Source organism: Oreochromis niloticus, linkage group LG11, assembly GCF_001858045.2.
Source record: "Oreochromis niloticus isolate F11D_XX linkage group LG11, O_niloticus_UMD_NMBU, whole genome shotgun sequence".
In the NCBI taxonomy this organism is placed as follows: Eukaryota; Metazoa; Chordata; class Actinopteri; order Cichliformes; family Cichlidae; genus Oreochromis; species Oreochromis niloticus.
In genome coordinates this window covers 2,465,276-2,490,413 of record NC_031976.2, presented here as the reverse complement: position 1 = coordinate 2,490,413, position 25,138 = coordinate 2,465,276, and the positions used below count along the sequence as shown (strand labels likewise).

General features: G+C 41.0%; 1 protein-coding gene across 4 annotated transcripts in view; it reads left to right on the top strand.

Moving 5' to 3' along the window:
* Positions 1 to 25,138, top strand: part of cdk14 (cyclin dependent kinase 14) — a 220,764-nt gene that overhangs the window by 49,502 nt on the left and 146,124 nt on the right. Inside the window, exons 1-2 of one of the 4 annotated variants that reach the window (XM_005472379.4) lie at positions 2,310 to 2,437; positions 18,553 to 18,798. In XM_005472379.4, coding sequence (XP_005472436.1) covers positions 18,568 to 18,798 — 231 coding nt within the window. In that variant the 5' untranslated portion in view covers positions 2,310 to 2,437; positions 18,553 to 18,567. Of the gene's footprint in view, positions 1 to 2,309; positions 2,460 to 18,230; positions 18,448 to 18,552; positions 18,799 to 25,138 lie in introns of those variants that run through there. The other 3 variants (XM_005472378.3, XM_019364952.2, XM_003446197.5) reach the window with 3 other exon arrangements.

Sequence of the window (25,138 nt, the reverse complement as noted above, 5' to 3'; positions counted from 1 at the left end):
AAAGGAGAACACTAAGGTCGATTAGCTTAGAACTGTTTTATATCTTCTCTTTGAACAAGATAGAAATTTAGGAGTAACACGGCCTTACAAACCCAACAGTGAGATCTTAAGAGATCCAGCCTACGGCTCTTCAATGGGGTGTCACAGGGTCCCCGGGGAAAATTGTAAATGTAAAATAATAAAATAAATATTCTTCTGTAGCAATAACAAAGTATAACATAAATTATTCTGTAGCAATTACACAAGAATATCCAGTAATGTCCCTGCCTACAATTAAACACATTCACTTACCATCTGCTGTGGCAAATGGCTGCAAGGTTTTGACCACAAACTTAATCACTGCTCGGTGACATTCGGGCCTGAAAAGAGACGCTAACGGTGGACTGCAGCGACAACTGCCAGCGAGCGCCAGCCAGACTCTGTCTGTCTCATCATGGTCACCTAAATGCACAATGGCAGGTTTTGTAATAAGGCAGATCGCGCTAACATAATATGCACTGTTAGTTGATTATTTACCTGCCGCATTAACGGGAGATGACGTGCAAACGTTACCGCTGCTGCTGGGTTGAGATTCACGAGTCCGGAGCGGAATTAAAAACATTCATTTAAGGTCATCGCGTGTTTTGTGAGCAAATGCTTTTGCATATTTGTAGTGTTTCCTCCCTTAATGAAATATCTACTTTGCAAGTATTGCAAGTTGCCCTGTTGTCATCCGTTCTCATAAAGTATAAACAAACTTTTAAGCGTTTGAGCCGCTTAGGCGCCGTGTTTCCTGCCAGGTACACTCCAACGCTCCGCAACGTGGTGACGTCATTCGGGGCGACTGGAATCGATAAGGGAATCGTTTGCAAAAATGGCAAAAAATTCCAAGGAATTGAAACAGTGGGAACCGGTTCTCAGCAAGAACCGGGTTTCGATACCCATCCCTAATTATGTGTGACAGCCCTTCATGACACCCAAGGTGCTCCAGGTCAATAGTTCACTGCTCTCATTGTTGCTGTATATCTACAGTTCAGAAAGAAGAGCCGATACATGTTGGACTAGGTTTACACACAGTGGGTATAAACTATTAAGAAAGAGACACCAGAGAATGTATTCCCCTTTTTATCATCTTTGCAAGAGAGCTTGGTTAATATTGTCATTTATTGCAAAGGATGATATACAGGCTACATGTAATCTGTAACTAGTGGAGGTGAGTGGACAGATTACTAGGACTTCTTTTTTTAGGATTTCTTTTTTGATGCTTTTAAATACGTAAAATTGCTAATGGCAATACCACTCCATCATGACACGCACTGTTTAAAATTTTTGTGCATAATCTGGACCTACGGTAGTCTGCTTTTCATTATTTTCTGCCATATATATGGTTCTAGTGGTGGATATCCATATTAGACATGGTCAAAGTTTCAAATAATGAGGTCAGAGTCAGTACAGCTGATCCCTGAAGCCAAAAGCTCAGGCTCTGAATGCTTGGTTTCAGCAAAGTTTTTCCCCTCGTGGTTCTGTTTGACGTCATAGAAAGTCAACATCAATTCATCTCAATGGAATCATCCATAACATGCATCTGTGCACTGTTTATATTCCTGAGCTGTTGAGGTGTTTAGTTTTAGAGGGGCGGAGACCATATCAGAGCATATCTGAAGGGAAAAGACTTTTTTAAAGCTAGACAATGTTGCATTATTCCAGAATGAGGTCTAGATTACGTTTAGGGAAGGTGTCAGGTGTATTCTTACCCTACTCATCTCACATCAGCATCTTCCTGCTATGGTGAATGCTTTGGGCTGACGAAGGACCTCAGCTTCTGGTTTCATCTAAGGGGCTGTAGCCCTGTAATCAACACAGCTCATCTTCATTTTACCTGGCTCAGCTCAGATTCTCTCTCACACACACACACACACACGCACACACACACACACACGTTGTGGCTGAATCACGGTAGTTTCAACTGGCTTGCTGCTGCTGCTGCTTTAGATACTGTTTGCTTCCTCATACTCCTCTGGGCTGTACCATCTCAGAGCAGAGCAGGGGTCCTCAAGGATTCCAGGATGTCCTCGCTGTCAGGCTCTTTCTCTTCTGTGTTGCTGTGTTGCATCCATTTGTAACAAACGCCTCCACTCCACCACCTCCTCCATCATCGCCTCCCTGTCCCCTATGAGCCACAGAGCCTGCAGTCTCCCAGGGTACTCGGCCAGAAACAACGTAGCCTCCTAATACCCTGAACCGTGTCTAATTTCACTCCCCCCTCTGCTTATAGTACAATCTCATCATTTCCAGCTTGCAAAGCGAGCGGAAGAGAGGGAAGGGAGAGAGAGAGCGAGAGAGAGTGAAAGAGAGCGAGAGAGAGAAGGAGGGAGGGAGGGAGGGCGATGTTTTGAGCTGGTTTGCAGGAAGAGAGGTTGGCCTGAGTGCGTTCTGTCTGCTCTTCAGAGGCATCCAGGTGAGCTGTTTCCTCCTGGAAGGTAAGAGCAAGGCTGAGATTGGCGCTTGTTTTGTCCTGCATCCCTTGTCATCACCCCCTCCCCGCCTCCACCTCCTCCTTTCTTCCCTTGCCTCAGCTGCATCCCTTCTGTTCGCGTGTGTGTAAATGAGCATGAATAGTATTCCCCAGACACACCACACATACACACGTAACACTGCACAATGTACAGATGTGCAAGGGCGTCAGCATATGTGCATTTAGGGGGAATGGATTTGATTTATGTGCGAGCGTAGTGTGCGTACTAGGCTTTTTGTTCAGAACGGGAGTAATGATAGGCTGTCATACTGGCATGCATGACAGCTTGAAAGTAGTCCACCTGAGTATCAGTTTGTGTCAGTGGAGAGGATGTGATGAGGGACTCTGAGGATAGAAGGGAAGTAGCGAGAAGACAGTGAGTGTCTGTGCCAGTGTGTGTCTGCAGTTTTCGCAACAAAGTCAAATCTTAACGTCACTACTGTCAGCTCCCCTCCTTCTTTCCTTCACTCCCCCCTCCCTCGTGCTAATAGGTAGCATTTCCGTTGTGGCGCTGAAATGGGTGCTGATGTGTACTCGTCTAATGGACGGGATGTTCCGCTGCAGCGTTTTTCTGCTCACTCTACAATATGATGTCCCACTTTGGGCAAATTTGCAACACGCTCCTCTTTTTCCGAGCCCAGAGGGATGGAATGTGGGCATTGTGGGGTGGATGAGCGAAAGGGGGAGAGAGAGAGAGAGAGAGGAAGACAGCGACAGGCCATTTACCATCTGTGGTAGCGTCTCGTGGATGTGTAGCGAGCCTTTCTGCAGGGCCATATGCAGCTCCTTGGGAAGACAGTGGGCCAAGCTGTTAGGAAGAAGAGAGAATAAGGAAGGAAGGCTGAAACAGGAGACGCAGGGTGTAATCTGTTTGAGAGCATAAGTTTCAGAATAAAGAGCCAAATCCAGAGTAGTGTCCTCTTAATGGAGAAGCTTGAAAGGCTGTTCGTGCTGCACTCAATGAACGGCATAAGTGGAGGCAAACTTGGCTTCCTCTGTGTTTATATGTCTGCAGCAATACCTAACTGTGCAGCTCTACTTTACTTACTGTGGTCAGCTCCACTGTGACATCACCTATTGGTTTTGACTCTGACATGTCGGTTTGCGGGAGCCAGAAGTGACTATATTTGGAGTGCTGAGTAGTATAACTTAGTACTTCATCCTGTGTAACTACCCGCGTACCTGCCAGTTAGTACTAAGTTACAAACTAAAAAAATACTAAAATTTCGCTCAACAAAACTTATACATAAAATATTTGAAGAGCAGTGGATCGTTTTACAAATAATTCAATTAAAATACTCCAAAAGGTGTTGACAGCAAGTTATACACAGTCTAGATGTCCAGTTAAGGTACTGAACATAGTGAGGTCAGGCCTAACAGACATCCGTGTTTCTGTACCAGGCTGTGAAAACATTGGAGTCTGTGGGGATTGACTTGCTTTTGGACCTAGACTTAAGTGGTCACTTGAGGAAACTATCTGGCACTTCTGCTTTGGCTTCATTCTTCAGCCAGAGCAGACAAGCCACACAAGACTTTGTAAGTCTTGGCTGTAAAAAACAAAGGAGCAAAACAAACCAAAACAAAAGGATGTTATTTTGAGTGAGTCAGTATGTTTGAACTAATGATCTAGGTCAGACTAAATGGCATCTACAGCCAACAGTATCCTTTCCAAGAACTCCATTCCAACATCACAGATGAATCCAATGACAGACAGTGTTTCCTCAGAGTGAGCTAGCCACAGGTGCAGCATATATTAGCCTCACATTAGGTGTATTGTGATAAATCAAATCTTGGTGTAATCCAAGTCAAACCCAGCCCACTTTCGGGTCAGATTGGGACCACGGATCACTTGCTTATGCCAGTATGCATCCAAAGTAGCTACATATTATAATAATGCCTAAATGTCTCTTTTTTGCTGTTAAAAGTGTGATTGCCACATTGTATGTTTGGAAGGATATTGTTGTACTTTTAAAGGTGTTAGCATGGCAAGCACTTTGTGGGACTCTAACTGAGGCTGTTGCTATAATATGAAATCTTTATGTATACACCTGACTTCAGTTAGAACCAATGTTCCCTCTAAGCTGTGCACGTGCGCAATTGCGCACTGCTGGCACGGTCTCTGCGCACAGAAAATCTGCGTTGCGCACAAAAAAATCTAACCTGAATTGAAATTAAAATTAAAACTTTAACAATCCTGTTTTGCAGTGTTAGTCAGTAAGTGACTGGCTGCTCCTGTATGGGATTAGAACGATGCCACCTTATCCTGTAGTCCAGCCAATAATGCGATTCACATTCGTATATACGCAGCTAATCAACGTCGTTGACAGGCTATGACGGCGTCCTTATGTGCCGACACCGGTGTTTAGCTAGCAAAGCGGCGTGGCTGATGTGCAGTGAAGCCACGTTAATGACAACGTGTCCAACCATTGGAGATGTGAGCAGGACAGACGGAACAACTGACGGAAAAAGTGTGGACTTTATACCAGTTTTTAAATTGTGTTGATCGGCCACGTAACACCAGAGTTATGATAAAAATATCTGCAATGTTTGGTTTTCTTCCTGAATACTGTCGTTGTTTATATTTACTGCGGGAAGAAACGGTAAAAACGGCGTTTTATAAGGAAAACGCTCGAAAGCCTGTGAGCAAAAACAAAACCAAAAAACCCCGACCCTTTCCTATTGGTCGAAAAAAGTACCGTGTCGACCAATCAAAAAATGATATGGCAACGTGGCATCTAGTTGTTAAGAAACGGGGGGAAGTTTTAGGAGTGACGGCGGTGTTCTGAGATGTGAGAGATTTGAGACGTTTAGCGCAAATCTTGTGTAGTTAGTGTGTAGTTAGTGTGTAGTGTAGTCAATAGTTTTGTTGTGTGTGTCAGAACAATGAGGCGGCTGCTGAGTGTTACAGGTGTTACAGCAGTGATACATCTCCTGTTGTCAGGCCTGCAGGTATCAGGCTGTTGTTCTCCTTTATCTCATAGTGGACAGAAATTAATTTTTTGGAGTGGCACAAATAATTTGTGTGGCATCAGATTTGATGTAGAACAGCTGATTGTTCTGTAAATAGTTTGAAATGTTTATTTAAAAAAACATTTCAAACTACATTAAAAACATTTAAAAAAAATAAATAGCTGCAAAAAACTTTGTAGTTTCCCAAACTGAGTTACATTTTTGAAGAATTAACTATATAATTAATTGTCCAACATTGGTCATTATATACTGTATTTGGCAGACAGAGAGTTACAGACTCATAATACAAGTCAGAGCTTTATGGAAAAAAAGAAAAAGAAAGAAAGTTTTGTTTTCAAAATTGGAGTTCAAGTTATTTTTACTTCCAATAGTGTTAACATACTACACAGGTCATGAACAGGATTTTTTAAATTTTCATTGTAAGTGGGCTAAAGCAGTTAATTAAAAGTAGTCTAACATAAATGTAAATGCTGTAATTTGATTATTTTAATAAACCATGTAACTTGGATGGATTCGATGCTGGCGTGACCACAGTGCACACGTCTGATGTCGCTCACAGTGGTCCAAGGGACGCTCAGGGAGTTTGTGTGTTCGCTCAGACACATGAAAAATTAGAGGGAACATTGGTTAGAACATGTGTTGGTTCTGCAGAATTGTTTTGACTTACTGTCCAATGAAGAGGAGGAGAATTTTATAGTTGGACATTAGTCTGGTCGTCTAGTCGTGGTTCCTGTTGCCCTCTGTTTCCTGCTCTGGGGACTGTACTGTACTAAAGTTGAACAGTGTTGGGCCTATGTGCAGATCCACATGTTGGACACTGCTAAAACACAAACCATGTGACTGTGACAACTTTAGTACAGCTTCATCCTAAGAGTAAGCATCACTGTATGCCTCAAGTATTTGGACAAGGAATGGACATCTCCTGTAGTGTTTATTGATGTAAAAATAAGCTTGTAAAGTTGATGCTTCTAAGACAAACACTACCTCTGATCACGGGTTAGATACCGCATGACCATATGAGCTAAGGTCTGTTTAGCTAAAAAGGTTGGTTGCTACCTATATTTAAGGAAGTTGCAGTGGATATTTCCCTGACTATAATCCTACTGTGAGAGATGTGCTGTGAGAGGACTGGCTTTGTGAGACTGAAAACAAGCACAAAAACACAGCTTCCAAGCAAAAGCTTTTCTTACCCTGTGTTTGTACCAGCAGTTTGTCTTAACCTTGTCCTCGATGAATTGCACCCACTAAGACAAGTTTTTGATTGTCCAGGTTTGTAGGTATTACTACCAATACCTGAGCATTAAATAAATCCAGAGCATCAATATTGTCTGTACCGGCTCCTAGAAAGAGAAGTAAGGAATGGTTCCTTCAGTGTAAGACCCTCACCTAGGCAGGTCTCTGACAGCGAACATGATGTTTTTATTCAGATGCAAATCCCTGGAGATGGAGTCAGTGGCACGTGGTGTGATTCATATCATCAAGTGGCTATAAAGTGAATGTGTTTGCTTAAGTGGCACTTGTGCTAATGAGTCAGTGGTAAATGCCCTATTAGACCTGAGATCTGCAACTAGTAATGCTGTTTTGTTATGCTGATTTCAAGTGGACTGTTACTGAGACATGAAACTGGTTTTTAAATACTAGCGCTACAGAGTGCTGCAGAGCAGAGTATGCTAGGGGTCATTGAGGGGGGTTAATAATGCTAATAACATGATAGCGCTCTTGTGCGTCAACCACTCTGGTCCAGCTTCCAATACCTCAACAACAGCTACATGAAATGCCATGGAAGTTTATGCAAAGAAATCTACTGACATTTACTCTTGTTTACTACACAGATTAAGCTATAAAGTTAGCTGTAACCTTATGGTACACAGCGGAAAACCAGAGCTGTGTTAGTTGTGTTTGTTGTGTTGGCCATGTTGGGGGATCACGGGGAGAGTTTTGATAAACAGCTGGATAATAATATTATAGTCAGTTACCAAGCAGATGCTACAAAGATGCATTACTGAGAATAGAGTAACTGATATCTTTATTTGTCTACAATATATAAATGGGTCGAAGTATACAAGTCTTAACAGTTAACAGGTACAGCGTGTTTAGCTAGGTCAATACTAGTTGAGGAATTCCAGCTCTCTTCCTCAGTGTGTCTTTTGTCCTGTCTCCCTCTAATCACACGGCTGCTGCTCCCTGAGCCTGGTGCTGTCAGAGGTTTCTTCCTGTTAAAAGGGAGTTTTTCCTCCCCACTCTCTCCAAGTGGTTGCTCACTGGCAGTTGTCTAATTACTGGGGTTTTATCTGTACGGTCTTTACCTTCCAATATAAAGCACCTTGAGGCAGCTGTTGGTGTGATTTGGTGGTATATAAACAAAACTGAATTGAATTGAAATTCTCCAGCCTAGATACTCAAAGATCAATTGAGTTGAACTGTAACTAAAAAGCACTGTCACTATGGAGAAGCTTTAAATTTTCCCTTTGAAAGAAACACAACATTATAACTGACTTTTGTCAGTTTGTGATAGCTTCCCAGCATAACGGTGTACCCAGAATCTGTAATGAATCCTCAGAGCAGCCCTTGTCTTCAGGGAGACAAAATCAGAAAATTGCCACTAGCAGTTCTGCATTATAAAAAAGCAAAATGTTGCTCTGCTCATTAAATTGTTTTCATTCTAATGCTGCACTCTTGGCTTGGGTTTCACAGCCTTATGTGACAGTGTTTGATGAGGAGCGAGGGCTAAAGTGCCAGGGCTTGGGAAGGAGCGAAATCAGAGGGGGGCGGAGGTTGAGGTAAGGAGCTGGCGACGTCACAGCTGTTCTCTTGAGTGACCGAGAGCTCTCCTGAAGCTGGAACAACTGGGAACTGAGCCAATTTAGTCATTTATGTCTCTGGACTTTTCGTTCTCCAGTGTCCCAATCAGAGGCAATGACTGGCTACGCTAATCAGGAGGTAGGAGGGTTGCCTGAGTCACTAACTGGCCAGAACACTTCCTCCTCCAGGAAGGTAACTGGACCTCAGAAGCTTCCGTCATTCTAAGAGACGAGGCTGGTTGGCACGGGTCACAGAACCTGAGATAGTGATGCACATGGGTAATATTTGTAAGACATTTCAAACTGTGATGTAGTGATAGATGCAATAATGGTAGCCGAAGTGTGTTTGCAAAACGACATATTATAGTTTGTTATTGATTACGCTTATTCTATAGGACTGCATGACAAATACAAGCAGTAGTTCTAGTGTTTCTACAGTAAATTCTAGTACATTCTTAAAGATATAGTATTAGGACACTGAGTTTATTTTAATTAAAGTTGAGTGTTTGAATCCAGACCGAGTTCAGAGTTTCGTGTATTCTGACAGCATTTCATGTTAACATCCATCCACATGTTGAAACACAGTCAGTAAATGCTGTCAAGCAACCAGTCTGATCCTGGACAGACCTCTGCACATCTCTGAAATCACTGTTATTGGGTTTGTCTAATATGAGAGGTCCATAACAAACATAAACTGTGTTATCTATAGTTTTATCCTCTGTTGTTACGAGCTGAGTAATTAAACTCAGGATTCTAGTTTCATTATTCATTATAAATTCAGTCTGGGAAAATAATATTACTAATCACTATTATTACTTTAATAATAATACTTACTTTTATAGTTAGATCCAATGCTTGATTCTCACCTTTGGTTTCATTCTTTGCCTGTGCAGTCTTAGAATCATCCGTCTTGGAGCTGACATTGCTGCCTGTCCGAGTCTATGCTTGTTTTTGATTTTAAGTAGTCCAGCGAGATATTTGTCCATTATCATTTCTTTGAGTAGTGATGTCATAAATTATGTAGCGTTTGATTTTCCCACATTTTTATCAGGCCAAATACTCTGATACAACGCATCTTCTGAATGTTTCCATCCTTTTCAGTTGAATTCTCCACGAGCCTCACAGCTCACCTGTAAATACAGTTAATTCATAGCTTCTTTTAATTCCTATGCTGTTAAGGAGCAAGGTCATATGGGTTTAACTGAGAGGTAGTAACTGCATCTTTTCCGTTTTATTTCTTCACTTTCTTCACCTTTCTGAGCTTCACAGTATATTTTCTTGCCAGTCACCTCCTCTAGCTCTACCCAACACAAAGGAGAGAGAAAGAGACAAGAGACACACTGTCTCCAACATGTCTGCCACAGGGTCTCATCGGGGGTGAGATACCCAAGGCACCTCACCCACACCAAATTTACTTTAAGGTTGTAAAGTTGGGCATTTTTACCTACAGTTGGAGTTTATGCAAACTGACTGACTCAGAGAAAGACTGTAGTTTTGGGTACTTCTGCACGGCCTTTGTTTTTCAAGCATGCCATCTGTTCCTCTAATAGCATCAGAAACATGTATTATTTATTATATTAAATCAAAGCATTGTAAAATTAGATCTCACCTCTTCTTTTATGTGTGCCTGTGTGACTGTTCTGTAAAGTGGGCTCATTTAAAGGCTAACTTTCATTTGTGATTTCTACCTATTGCAACGACTGCGTGAATGCTCAGCTGCTGATGTTTCTCCAAAGTCTACTGAGTGCATCTCTAAAACACGTCAAAGTTGCTTTGTGTCGTTGAAGTAGAGATTAATGATGTTATGTCTCCTTTTCAAGGACTTACTCAGAAGTAAGTAATATGTTGTCATTGTCTCACTGCTGTGGGATTTCTAGATGTCAAAGCCTATTGAAGGTGGTCCAAATGCAAGATGAGGTGAAAATATGAGAACTGCAAATGCAGTACATATCGCTGCAATGAAGAGTCTCTATCTAGGCCATAATTTGTCTGTTGGGATATTTTTATTCCACCACGTATGATAATTAAGACTCTCATCCACAATATCTTAGGGCTGGCATTCAAAATGATGAAGACCCACAGCAGATCCATTTGCATGTTTTATTTTTCTGGTGCATTTAATGAGTGCCAGCAGAACTCAAGGATACTGGAAACTAGGTGTGTGTGTGTGCCAAAAAGGGATCTGCAATATTTCATAACAAAGTAACTTCTGTAATATGTTAAAACTTCCAACTCAGTATTTTCATACTTGCACAGAGACAACAGTCTCATCATTCAAGGCTGACCCTATAGGTTGAGCTGTGGGACTGAGTGCAGATGAAGCGTTGCCTGACTTTGTCTTCATGAAGTGTGTCCACGCCATGTGTACGGTCATGCTTGGGTAAGGGATGAAGAACTCGCAGCCGTTTTCAGACGCTTGCACATGAAGAATGAAAGTAGCTGTTGAAGAACAAAAAGATGAGAACTTACGAGAAAGGTTCAAACCCAGGAAGCAAAGCTCTTTTAAAAATAAACAAAGTTTTTGGGATTTCTTTGGACAGTGTTTAAGAAGACAGTGATAGGAGACTCAGTTCAATCTGGGTTTGCTTAATGTGACATTGCATATAGGTGATACATTAAAACTCAATTTCCACAAGTTTTCTAGTTGTTAACATCGAAATCTAGCTTTCCAAACTTTGAAACTTGATGAAGCCACAGTCTTAACTGTGTGGCTAGATTTATTTGTTAGATCTGTTGTCACAATGTCATAGTTTCTATATTTCTACAATGGCAGACATTGACAGGAATTATGAGAAGTCTACCTTTGCAAACACCTTGTTTTTGATGTCTTTTAATGCTTGACTAACTCCTAGCATGCAGGCCTATGCTCATCAGATTAAACTATATCGTTTTCCACTTTTAATTGCATAGTGTATACCAGGGGTGTCAAACATAAGGTCCAGGAGTCAGAATCTGCTCGGCAAAGACTCCATAACGGTTCACTGGACATCTTTAGAAAATGTGAAGGAGGGCATAAAGACTACTGTGAAAAGTAGTGAAGCACGTAGGTGCTAAAGAGGTACATGCTCTTTGGAAAGCTTCCTGCTGTTGCCTGATTTGGACCATTGTTTGTAAGTTTTGGTGTACTTGGTGGAAACTCTAAATTAGACCTCCAAAGCTCAATTATTAATAGATTAGTGATTGCTAACTAATAACTGACCGCAATTGAACAAAGTTTTTTACCTGTATGGAGCCATAGCCTGCTCAGACCAATTAGAATACCCATGGGAACCAAGAAGTTTAAGTTGCAAAATATCTTGGTCTGTTAAAGTCAGAAAAATTCACCGTAGATTTCAATTTGCTCTGAAGTACAGCTTGAGGCCAACCTCTGGCTACTGGAAGCAGCAGTTGCCTCATCTGGCACTTGTAAATGGTCAGAGAGGGACAGATATGACTCTTAACCTAAATGTCATCACCCTGACATGTCAGCTTAACCTTCAATCAAATCTCCATCTGTTAAACTGCCATTCTTTATTGTGTCATTCCACTGGTCCTTTCTGTTCACTCATCTGTAGTTTGCATCTCTATCCGAGTGCCCTCATCCTGGCATTATAGAAAAGCTGCACCAGCTATATTTAGGCACACACACACACACACACACACACACACACACACACTTCTCGCTCTGCCATTCAAGAACAATGAAACAAAGGCTTGTGTTCTGCAGACAGTGTGGACGGGAGGAGGATGAGAGGTTTTTTCCAGTCTCTCCTCTGGTGTATCGTCTTGAGGCCGGAATGATGAGCCCAGGCAAGCCGATAGCCCTTCTTTGTCTCTGCAAAATGGAAATGCATTCATGCTGTGGGTTGAGCCTCAATGTGAGCCAAGTTAACATGGCTGATAGCTTTGAGTTAGCACGAGCACGCAAGTAGGCTTTATGGCTTATTGGTCTTTTATGGCCTCTGTGGTTCTTGTCATCGTTCAAGCTAATGTCATCAGTAACTACTCTTGTGGAGATGGTTGCATTAGTGTGGTCCTGGCTGCGCTCGTTCCTGTCCTGGATTTTCATCACCGTATGACAACACTACGATAAGATGAATCTTCAGTGATCCCTGTGGGGCAAAGGGGTCAGTGCAGCAGTGCAGAATAAATTATAGATAGGAAAACAATGTAGTTTGTTTATTTGTCTCTGTGTGTGTTGGTATATCAGAGTGTTGATGGTGGAGGGTAGTAGTGATTAAAGAGGCTGTCCTTCAACAAGAATCGATATGGTGTAATTGCATCTGCGGCGGGTTTTTCCTGTCTTGGTGGGGTGTTCCTGTCTTGGCAACAGAGAAAAGCCAGATGCAGCAAGGCCTCTACATACCACTGTAAACCAGTCAGTCTGGATGGATGATAATATGTGGCACACTATCTTTCCCCAAAGCGTTTTTTTAAGAAGTAAATATCGTGGTCATGTTGCCTGCTTACACATCCAGAGGGCACGAAGAAACAATGGGATCCAGTTTGAGTCATGTTTCTGGCCATCTGACAATTCTTTGTGCAGTACTCTTTGTTTAGTCCTGTTCTCATTGCCAACTCGTGAGAGAAATACCACTTTATCTGCTAAGCTCAAATATATCCACTGACTGTCTGCTGCTTGTTACTGAGCAGGTAGTGTGCAGCTGCCCACAGCATGTAGAAATACAACTTTATGAGATTGATGAGACTCATCTGGATGTTTGATTACCACCTCACTCAGTCCTACACAAGGTTTAGTCAGTATAATTTGGGTCTACATATCTCAAAGTTGTTTGAAATTTGCATCACATAATCAACTCAGACAACTTTCTCCATTTATCTTCCTTTTTTCAATCTAACCTAAATGAAAATGTTAGAAAATAGTATATAATGTCTAGAGTTGTTATCTTCCGCCAAGACAGAGAAAAGTCGAAAGCTAAAATATTCCCAATTAGAAAAGCTTTCAGTATTATGTAAATATTATGTGGCTTTTTGTGTTTGTGTTGTATTTAGGTTGCCCAAGTCTGCGAGGCTGCCCAGGAGAGTTTGCAAGCCACTTTGAAACCCACCTCTACTGTTTTTCAATTGACAGCATGTTATAAGTGCTGTATAGATTCTCTGGTGGGTGAATATGATTCATATGATTCACACATATGATTCAGATGGCCCCGCCCCTCCCTGAGCCTGGTTCTGCCGGAGGTTTCTTCCTGTTAAAAGGGAGTTTTTCCTTCCCACTGTCGCCAAAGTGCTTGCTCATAGGGGTCATATGATTGTTGGGTTTTCTCTGTATGTATTATTGTAGGATCTACTTTACAATATAAAGCACCTTCAGGCGACTATTGTTGTGATTTGGTGCTGTATAAATAAAACTGAAACTGAATTGAATTTGTTACTTGATTGTTATCTGCTGCTGAGTCTCTTTAGCACTGCTAGAATTGCAGCTACTAGAAGACAGAGCACACACCAAGCACACCTGTTCAATCAATAAAATGAGTTTCACCTTGATCTGCTGACAAACTAAAGTAAAAGTAATCTTTGTTTTAAAGTAAAGTTTAAATATATCCAGTTTAAAATTTTCAGAGCTCTAATCTGCGGCTGCCGCAGCAGCACTGAGCACACACTCAGCTTTAAAATAACTTGAAATAAGATGTTTGTTTACCACTGTGTGCACTAAATCACAAGAGTCATGATTTTATTCAGCAATAATCTCTCATCTTATTTGCAACACTGTTACATTTTACTGTTATATTTTTCTGTTCTTCATGGATTTTTAGCACCATTTGGTCATCATCATCAGATAATGTATATGACTGGAGTAGGTAGCACTCATAGATATCTATTTGCGCAAACAAAGAGTCACATGACAAGTGAAGGGCCCTTTTCTACATGCGTGTGTAGAACAGGGAAAGTTGAAAAGCGCTGTTGCGATACTGGTTACCTTCGGTTTTAGTTCTTGTCAAGCCAGGTAATGTAAACAAATTCCTTTGTAATATATCTGGCAGTAAGCAATGATTACACATTGGTGCTCATGCTTTTGGTACAGCATCACACCAAATTATGTGTAAAAAGTATTAAATCTGACACAGTTTGTTTGTGAAACAGAGTTCTAACTGAAAAATTCACAAAGATGTTCTATTTTCCTTTCTTTTCCTGTTTTGAAGTTTTCCAACATTTTATTTTTAAATGTTCACTCTTTGTTCTTGTGGAAGGTAAAACGCTATTAGATGAAGCCGCGGATAAAATAGGTTTAGGATTTTCAGCAGCTCAAAGTTGCTTAATGCCTGACCTTAATGGTTGATATGTGCAGTGGGATATTCTCAGTGCTAGACTTTTCGCAGAGCCCCTCCGTGTGTAATTGCTCAGTGAGTTTGGGATTCACGCTGCTTATTTTAATCTCAGTAGTGTGGGAAGTGACATGTGCAACCAATGACCACCAGGACATTTTAGGCTGCTAATTTACCCACACAGTTTTCCACTTTAGCTTTTAAATGTAATGTTTGATGTGGATTCAGTGTCGAACATTTACTCGTTTACTAGTCCATCTATGAATTTCAGGGTCGTGACTGCAATTAAGCAAGAAAGCAGCCTGTGTAATCTGGTCCTGGGCAGCAGTGATGTAACTCACACATGGCTACTGTATTATTTGGGTATTACTCTAATGACAGTTTGTAATGTAGTGCATGAGATGAATTCTTATAATATGAATGTTTGTTGTAGGGAAAATGTTGAGGAGATGAGATCCGTGTTCAAAAAGCTGTCTGTAGCAACACATTAGTGTTGACACCAGCGACACACACTCTAATAGGGGTGTTTTGTTCCAAACTCGCAATACAAAGTCTGGCAATGAGGCAACAAGCAAGTGACCCGGAGTCAAATTCCTTGTTTGTGTGCACAAACCTGGCTAAGTAAAGATGATTCTGACTCGTATTCCACACAGGACCACATATAGAATCTGTTTCACTTTTAAAAGAGTAATGCTACTGCCTTTTTGATGAGGCAGAGGTTTGAACAGCACTTTCTAGGAAACCCAAAACACTTAGAGCAGGTGTCCATGCACATCCTCGGGCTAACTTAGATCATTTACATCGGATGTTTGATCACCAGCACTGGGAGAGTTGTTCAGATCATTATATAAGTGAGTAGTGTGGCCGTTATAATAAAGTAAAAATAAAACAAGATAGCAGCAAGATGGTTACTTTGTACCTGTGCTGCTAGTTAAACGTTGTGTCAACTGCTGAAAGTGCTTGCTTGAAACAAATAGCATTGCCACTGGTTAATTTTTAAATGAGGGCAAGACAGTCAATACCATTGTGCGGTATTTCAGAAGCCTGTAACTTAGTTCTGCATTAACCATTTAATCCGTCTTTTATTAGCTGGTTTCACGGATGTGCGTGTCCTTTATGCCTTCATGCCTCTGGTTTCTTATGATTCTCTGATGTTGAGTTCTTGGAACCTAGACATCTTTAAACAGACACTCTCATCAAGTATTGATGCCTTGTAGTGCGATAGGTCCTAAATGACTGCATTTGTTTTTGTTAGTTTAATGTGCTGCTCCAGATGACAACTGCTGTCACTGAGGACATGCTGGATGTGCATTGGACTCGTGTTTATGACAGACTGGCTTTCTCATTACCGTGTCTGACTCCAACCTCCTCATTTCTTTTTATTTTCTCCCCATCTTACTCCGGTGTATTACTTGGCCCAGTTTACGTGCTCGTTTGCCTAAACGTGTTCTTATGTCACTCCCTTGCTTGGAGTTTAATTTCATGCTTGAAGTCTTCTGAATAAAAGTGGCCGCATTGCTTAACTTTTTAAAAACTGAGCTAATATGAAAAAAGTGAATTTGAATTTGACTGAAAAAGAAAGAATTGTCTTCGTAGAATCAGTCAAAACTGTAAAATATTTGCTGAAACGGTAAATAACTTTTATCTTGCAATTGAAAGTAGGAAAATATCGATCATGGTTATCTGACTTCGTGGGGATGTTGGACTGAATATGTTGCATGTAGGTATGCAATTTTTATGCAATTTTCTGAATGAGGGCTGAATAATTGAGTATTTTATTTAAAGCTGCAGAAGGTTCAGTCTGTGTCAAGTCTAGATGTCAGTTGGTTCATACAGGTTTGAGAATATCTTGTTACCTTTTAAGTGTGATACTTCCAATAATTGAATTTTGATCTCTTGGACTTGAAGCTTTGAAGCTGCACATCCTCTCCACTATAAAGCTAAAGCTGTTTAGCTGGAAGAGCTACAGTGTGCAGTGAAAGCATCATTATTCTGGGTTGCCAGTCAGATGTCAATATTGCAGTCGGTGGGCAGATTTGCAGCTGTTGTAACTGACTCGTAATTACTAAAAAATACTTGGTTGGATGGATGGGATGTGTAATTTAACTTGTAATTACTCAAGTTATCTGGACACCTGCAGGTGGGTGACAAAATAAAGAAAAGGGTAAAAAAATGTGTATTGGAAAGGCTTGACATTTACCTAAGTGGTGTAAAGTGCTCTCTAACAGGTCAGGAGATTTTACAGTATTGGGGTTGTGATCTGGTAACGGTCACAGAATATGAGCCACCTGTATTAAATGATACTTTAAGGGGACATGCAGACCTACCATTGCAATTTTCTAAGACCCTCCCACTGTCTTCGCTGCGTGGGGTAAACATTTTGTTCTTCACTCTGATTTTACATCATCATCATTACAGACCCGTAGTTTAGTTTATACAACATGATATCTTAAAAACAGGAATAACTGTTTCACCCTTTGCACTGAGCAAAATTCTTCAGCAATCCATCTTTTGGAGGGAAAAAAGGAAAATAGGTGCAAGATGTTCTGAACTGTCTTAGGCAGCTTTCTTATAATGTCTTTAAGTAGTCTTCAGAAATAGTTCCACAGACTTCGTGAAGGACCTTAAAAGCTCTTCTTTGGATGCTGGCTGCCTTTTGTTCTGTTGTCTCTCATGATGATCCCAGACCAATCCAAGACTGATAGTGTTCCATTGTGTGTTTTTCTATCCAGATATGATTTTACTGCAGTGTGCTTGGGATCATTGTCATGAAGAAAAATAAAGCATATGTCAATCAGATGCTCTCTAGATGGTATTAAGTGGCGGATCAACCTCTGTCTGTGCTTTTGAGTGTTTATAATTCCATCAGTTTCACCAAGACATTTCTGATGAGGTTAAAGCAAACAGTAGGTGCCAGTAAGGGCCACATTCATTTCTTCCTATTTTGTAAGGACATGGCTTTGAAAATATGCTTACATTAGGTTATGTTTCCTTTTGTCCTCTACGTGTCCAGTTTTCCCCAATTTTTTAAAGACATACTGCACCGCATTCTAAATTTCAGTCTAAGTTTTTCTTATAGATTAGCGTTAAGTGGCTTAATATTCTGAAAATAGTCAGATACCATGACTGGGCTGAAAATGAGTGGAACACCAGTCCATGTCTATCTTTGAGGGATAGCCCGAGACTTTTGAACAGTGCTGTATAATGCACCCTGGATCTGGTTTTCAGTAATCTGTGGTAACCCAACCTCCCGATCAATAGCTGCTGCTTTTATATTATTCTTTTATAACATCTTATCACATTAGCGTGACAGGGAAGGGGGCTTGCGCAGTGAAAAAAGCTGCATTGTGTCCAATGAAACCTGGCCCGTGTAAAGAGCAAACCAGTGAGCTGCAAGACGACTCCTCCTTGTGTTTTAGAGTAATTAGAACTTCTTCCTGCTGGGGAGTTCAGACCTAAATATTTAATCTTGAATGGAACCGTGGCAAAACATGTCATGCTGCCTGGGTCTTTTGTGTCTCGTACACACAGTCCGTGGTGGAAGAGCAGCTGCTAAGGTGCTTTTTGTTGTAAATAGTTGGTGAGTACTGGGGGCTGTGCCCGATGGGCGTGTTGGAGACATTCTGTAGCATGTCTGCACAATTGTCTGAACGCGTAGATGTGTGTCAGAGATAAGGTGGGACTGTGTGTATGTGCAGTTTAGGGACAGCAGCAGCAGCCGGCAGCGAGTGCATGTGCAGCAGAGCTGACGGAGGCTGGAGCTGTTTTGATCAGAGAAAAGAGAGATGGAGATAAAAAGGCTCTCATCCTAGCAAAGAGGTAGCAGTGAGGCTCTACAGGGAGGGAAGAGACCCAGGCTGACAGAGAGATGAAAAACAGGCAGGATCTGGATGACAGTCAGTTTTTTGGCTGAACACTGGTAATCGCAGATGGACTATTTTTTTTCCCTTAATGCTCACATTTATCTTCACCCTCCTTTCTTCACTTCACTTCTGTTTTCCTTCCCCTTCCCCTCTTTTGACAGATATGTGTCACAAAGATGTCCACACGCAGCTGCCAGGGAACAGACTCTGTCATCAAGCCCCTGGACACCATCCCTGAAGACAAGAAAGTGAGAGTTCAGCGCACGCAGAGTGGCTTCGACCCATTTGAGAAGCCCGCCAGTCAGGTGAAAAGGGTCCACTCTGAGAACAATGCCTGCATCAACGCCAAGAGCTCATCTGCTGGCAAAGAGTCCCCCAAACTGCGCCGCCACTCCAGCCCTAGTTCTGTAAGTGCACCTCTCCAGCAGCATAGAAAACAGCACAGTATAGTGTTGAAGGACCAGATGCACAACTTCTAATTTTCTTTACCCTTGAATATCGAAAACTTTTGGACATTAGCCTTAATGAGGGGCTGAGTATACGCAGCAGTTTGCACTCCTTTTAGCTATTTTGACAGGAGGAGGGTTATAACTTGTTCAAAGTGGTGATAATTGGCTCCACATAACAACACTGATTTATGTTACTGTACGAAGCTTGAAGTGCTGTTCAATATTAATGAATCCCATTGCTTAAGAATCTCATGCTAGGGTGTTAGTCTTACTTATGTATTCACCAAGGAGCAACCAAAGAATAAGGAAACTAACTTCTCAGGAATAGCCACAGAAAATTATAGGGTGTAGTGTATCAACGTATCGTATTGGAACTTTCATTCAACATTCATGTGTAATGATTAAAGGTGTACAAGCATCAAGCAAGTCACTTGTTAAAGATGCTAGCTAAATCAGCAATTGGCCTTCCTGGGAAGAATAATTGTGTTCACTTTTAGTTTTAAAAGTAGAAATTTGTTACGTTTGGGGGCTTGTCTGGGATCATCAGTGGCGACATAGACCTCAGTTAATGCGGAATAATTAAGTGGTGTTGTTTATTAATAAAAAAAATACTTGACTGTATTTTTTTGACTGACAACAACTTATTATGAATGTTTAAACATCTACTGTAGCTGACTGGTCACATGCATACCTAGTTGTAGCGCAGGGTCTAACGAGTCAAATACAAATATGGTGAAAGACTAGTGTGGATGCAGGTGCAGCAATGTCATTTGACTTTAAAATAGAAGAAGATAAATTGATCATTACAGTGGGTGGTTACCCTTTTTTATCTGATCACAGCCTGCTAGACTCGTCCTAATGGTTAAAACTTCATTAGCTTGCTTTGTGAAGTTACACAATATGATTGACACCTAATAATCAATGACACCTGCTGTCAGTTATTGGTGCAATGTCTAGGTGTCAACCCTGCTTTGAGTTCAGAAGTGTGTAGTAAGAACAGCTACAATTTGTGCTTCCATTAATTATGCATGCACTGAAAGAGCAGGTTGTTAATAACAGAATAATCGGTGAGCAAAGGCTCTCTTATAGAACGGTTCAACTCCAGTGAAATCAAGCTTGTCAGCCTGAGCGCGGTGACAGTAGTTTGAACATGTATCTCCTTTTGGAGAAAAGCCTGATTAAGCAAGACTTCACATTTCAAAGCCACCATCGTCAGAGGTGTTGATGATAAAGTGTCTGTTTGATAAATAGTGGGTTAAGAGTCAGTCAACAATTGTGCCAGTGTTGTCATGGAAACACAGTTTGTAGCTTGTAGAGGGTTTTCTTTTGCTTGTAATTAATCACTTCATATTTGAAACCAAGTTGTGCTCGTCTAATATTAAAAGATTGGCCACCGTCCACCCCTCAAAAGAAAATTTAGTGAAGAAGAGATTCCTGTTTGTCAGGCTCCGCCCATACACCACCACATACAACAGGTTGTTAAGACAACTTACACGGAAGGCCTAATGCAATATTCAATCAGATGAACTCAGACTGAAGCAACTGAGGCAGTGCCAACCTTCACATACAAGTAAATATGTCTTGCCTTATTGTCATCCAAATAATAGAAAGTGAGTCTAAGAGAATGTAGACATGCTTACAGAGTAAAGTGGCATAGTTTAGTTCATAGTTGGATTTTTAACAGGAAAGTTAATAAAAAGCTGTGTAAAGATAAGAGCATGACTGCAAACTAAAGAGACAAAAAAATTTTTCCTATCCTAACATCCTTCAAACTTGGCAGGTGTACTACTGGGGACAGTAAGTCAGTAAGTGCAGCTGTGAAGCATGTTCTTAATTGTTGCTGTTAGGCAATCAGTGGCAATCAGTGGGAGTAGCATGTTACTGCTCTAACATGCTGTAACATACTTCACTGTTCAAAGCATCAAGGGCTCCTGCTGAAATGTTTTGTAGTGGAATGATGGTAGCCAGTAGACATTCCAGGCTCTGGTTGTTAAGGTAGTCGTCTAATTTTTGGACCTATCCTCTTTGCAACACTAACTGTTGCATTCTTTTTCATTCTTATGAGCTGATGCACTTCCCCTGATATTGTCGCCACATCACTGCTAGTCTCTTTCTGTAACATGATCTATGACTGATGATTGGAGCATTTTTAGGAACAACAATTCCTTTTAGGAACAGATCTTTATACTGATTAAATATGATAAATGGAATGGTTACTAAGCTAAGTTCCCAAATGAGATCTTAACTCCTCAATATGGAAGAATCTCTTGTCCTATCAGGGTACAAATGCTAATTGATGTTAATGCTAATTAATGCCAAGAAAAGCGATGAGTACTCTAGCCTACAGCTTTACTATGATAACAGGGAGATATGCATCCCCAACATTCACAACACTGGAAATTGTTGTGAATCTCATGAGGCAACAAGATGACTGGCTCTTAAGTTTATTGGTTCGGCTGTTGATTGATCGTTTTTTTGGTGATCATGGGTGGGACAACTGCCTTTATCTTTACCATTCTTACATGTAAAATAGATTTCTATTCAGGATTCTTTGAGTTAATATTAAGTTTTGGTTGCTGTTATCATGCAATTGTAATGAAAGATTTTAGGATTAAGACAACTTGGAGCTAACAGTATGGTATGCCTCTTCTAGTGTCGATGGAAATTAGTTCAGTTCAATTCAGTTTTATTTATACAGCACCAAATCACAACAACAGTCTCCTCAAGGCGCTTTATATTGTAAGGTAGACCCTACAACAGGGGTCGGCAACCCGCGGCTCCGGAGCCGCATGCGGCTCTTTAGTCCTTATACTGCGGCTCCGCGTGGTTTGGGAAAATAAATTAGAAGTATTTCGCTGAAGTGTATTTTATTTATGTTAGTTCTTTTAAACTTGTAGTTCTAAATTGGAAGATTATTGTGATATTGAAATATAAATATAAAATTATATTCTATTATTTTTTCCTTGCTCAAAATAAGAGTCACACTCGCGGAAGCCGGTATTCCCGCCGAAACGCCGTGCATTTATCGAGACTTTCGACCCCAGGTATGCCAATTATGGATCTTCGGACCCACATTATGTCAGCAGCTCCACCGTGAACTATGTTAAAGACAAACACTCCTCACGCCTCACAGACGACAGATGACAGCTTACAGTCCTGCGTAAACTGACTTCGCACAGCACCAATTAGCAGAGGCTGTGAGCAGAGGTTCAGGATCAGAAGTCCCATTGTAAACACATCACGGCAGACCCGACGATGTTTGCATGAACGCGCTTTTCAGCATCTCTTTATTGAGCACTTTTCACACACGGTTGCTGTACGCATACAGCCGGCTGTAGCTTCGCAGCTCACAGCCCGACACACACCACCAACAACAACAGCAGAGAGAGCACAGACTTTAAGGCGGCGAGGCGTGATTGCGGGTGCCGCTCAGGTGCGTCCGCCTCCCCTACAGCGGCGCTGCAGACCACGCCTCCCTTATATAAAGCCCAAAGGCGATATAAGGGAGGCGGCTCACAACAGTTTTTGTTTGCTACATGGATCATTTTAGTTCAGCTGGGTGTCTTTGCTTTTGTTATATTTCTTTAAGAGTTCAAAATGTGTTGATTACATAAATAAAATGTAATTTTCTCTGTAGCACTTCATGGATTTCATAAGCAGCACACCTTAGTTGTTCACACAAAGGTAGAAAACAATATATACAGTGTTATCTTCATTTTAGATGTCAAAAAGTATTTGCGGCTCCCAGTGTTTTCTTTTGCGTGGAAACCGGGTCCAAGTGGCTCTTTGGGTGTAAAAGGTTGCAGACCCCTGCCCTACAATAATACATACAGAGAAAAACCCAACAATCATATGACCCCCTATGAGCAAGCACTTTGGCGACAGTGGGAAGGAAAAACTCCCTTTTAACAGGAAGAAACCTCCGGCAGAACCAGGCTCAGGGAGGGGCGGGGCCATCTGCTGCGACCGGGTCTACAAAATAACTCAAAATGACTGCAAAGATATACAAAACAAACAGAAATGCGACAGAAATACCACAAAGAAGCTATTTGTTGAATGACAAATGAATCTGACTACATTATGCATCTCTAAAATATTACAGCCTTTGAGATGCTGTCAAAGAACCAGTTTCCGTCAGCATTTCTGTTGCTTTGCGACGCTGCTGGCTTTTCTTCTTTATTTCCTCGTCAAACAAATTTGCCAGCCTGTATCTGTTCACATGCCTATTGAAGACTGCATACAAATAACACAATTTTCTTAATCATGCAAATGAGAATTTTAGGTTTTTATACATATGTGGTTCTTTTCAGAAACATAAAAGTAAAATGGCACAGAATGTGAAAGGTTTAATGAATGTGCACACAGATAAGATTTAATAAGTGTAATACGAGGCTTGACTGATTGCCTGCCAACATCGCTGTGAGAAGCTAATGAATTGTTTCAGCCCTGATTATGAAATTGTGTTATTTGTGCCGTCCGTGGTCATTTAGCTGAGGCAAACAAACCCACTTGAATCTCAAACATTTCAAGCCCTTACTTAAAAAAAGATGGATAGTGGACTAATCTCTGGACCATCAGCCTTCAGAATCCCACTTCTAAATTCTGGACCCATGTCTTTTGTTTCTTTGGCTTTTGTCCTATAATTTAAATAAATCTGCACAGGCTCTGGGATGGCATACTATATGCTCTGTAGGACATGGCATTTAAAATATCTAGAAATTTAGATTCGTTCTATAAACCACTCTCCCCCATGAGAATCAGTCATTAACAGGTTTTAAAGAGCAGTTGACCTCAGATTAGGCTAATGAATTTTCGTATGATTTCACAGTTTAAACACTTTCTAATGGCAAAATACAGTTCATGTTAACTTAGTGCACATGTTTCAATAATTTCAGAATAACTGCTTACAAAAGTGACTGTGTTGTAAAATGGGAACATACTATTAAAGATTATATATGTCTTTAACCATTTTAGATCAAAATCTGTAGACTATCCTGACTCAGAGCAATTGTCTAATGGCCTCATAATGTTCTGCTTTCCCCTTCTTGTCATAAAAGTTGACATTGTTAGAGCAGAAAACCAATGAAGCAAAGATACAGATGAATTAAAAGATTCATAGGATAACCAGACTGACACCAGTTTAATAATGGATTTAAAGGTGAAAATTTCTTACTTCTGGATTTGTGATTAATCCAGTTATGTAGACCCAGCTGATATCTAGTAAACCCTGAGCTTTAGGGATGTTAAGGCAGTTGCCTGCTTTGACCAACTGGGATGGTCAAATGGTTGTGGGGTGGCTGTAGCTCAGGTGGTAGAGCAGGTCACCTACTGATCGGAAAGTTGGTGGTTCGATTCCTGGCTTCCCCTAGTCTGCATGCCAAATATCCTTGGGCAAGATACTAACCCCAAATTGCTCTCTGATGCATCCATCGGAGTATGAATATGTGTGAATGTTAGCTAAAAGAAGCACTTAGACAAATGTGCTTGGGTGAATGCACAAGTTGTGTAAAGTGCTTTGAGTGCTCAGAAGAGTAGAAAAGCGCTATATAAGAACCAGTCCATTTACCAACTGATGATCCAGGTCTGACAACTGGGTAATATTTTGGTACCAATGAACTCCCCCCACCAGTTATTCCTAAAAGAGGATGCAGTAAGGCAAATGTAAAGTGAAAGTGGTTCATGCAGAAAAAAAGACTCGCTCTGTATTCATGAGCCTTGCTGGGAGAGGTTCTTCAGGCCACCTTACTGTCCAACTCAATTGTTTCACAGCTAGAGCTTCTTCCTTGATCCCAGGGGGAAGTCTGATTTGTTTAGAGAAGCCCTCAGAAATGCTGAACTTATTACTGCTGCAAGGATAGTAAGCTAACAGGAGGTTGGCTGGAAAGCAATGAAGACAGTGCAGATGTAGCAAGCACTGCGCCGTCATTTAGGGATTTCCTGAAAGCATGGGATTTGGTTAAAGATGCATTACAAGGGAAAATGGTTGCATTGTGCTTTCAGGACCATTAAAGCTTCTGATGCTTTACTGACTCTAAGCAGGTTTTCAGTCCCTGTTGTGTTCATGTGTTACAATTATAGAAAGAAAGACAGTTTTCTTCTGAAAGAACACTTTATTTTTCTTAAAGCAACGCTTAAAGGGATTTTTAGGCTAGAACATTAAGTATGTTCTGCTTCAGGACCTTAAAGAATTCTACCTATACAGCCTCCAGTTCTAAATCATCTTCCAGGTACTCATGGCTCAGGATTCATCTGACAGATGTAATCTCAACTACATCGGCACACTGTTAGTCAGTGCCCG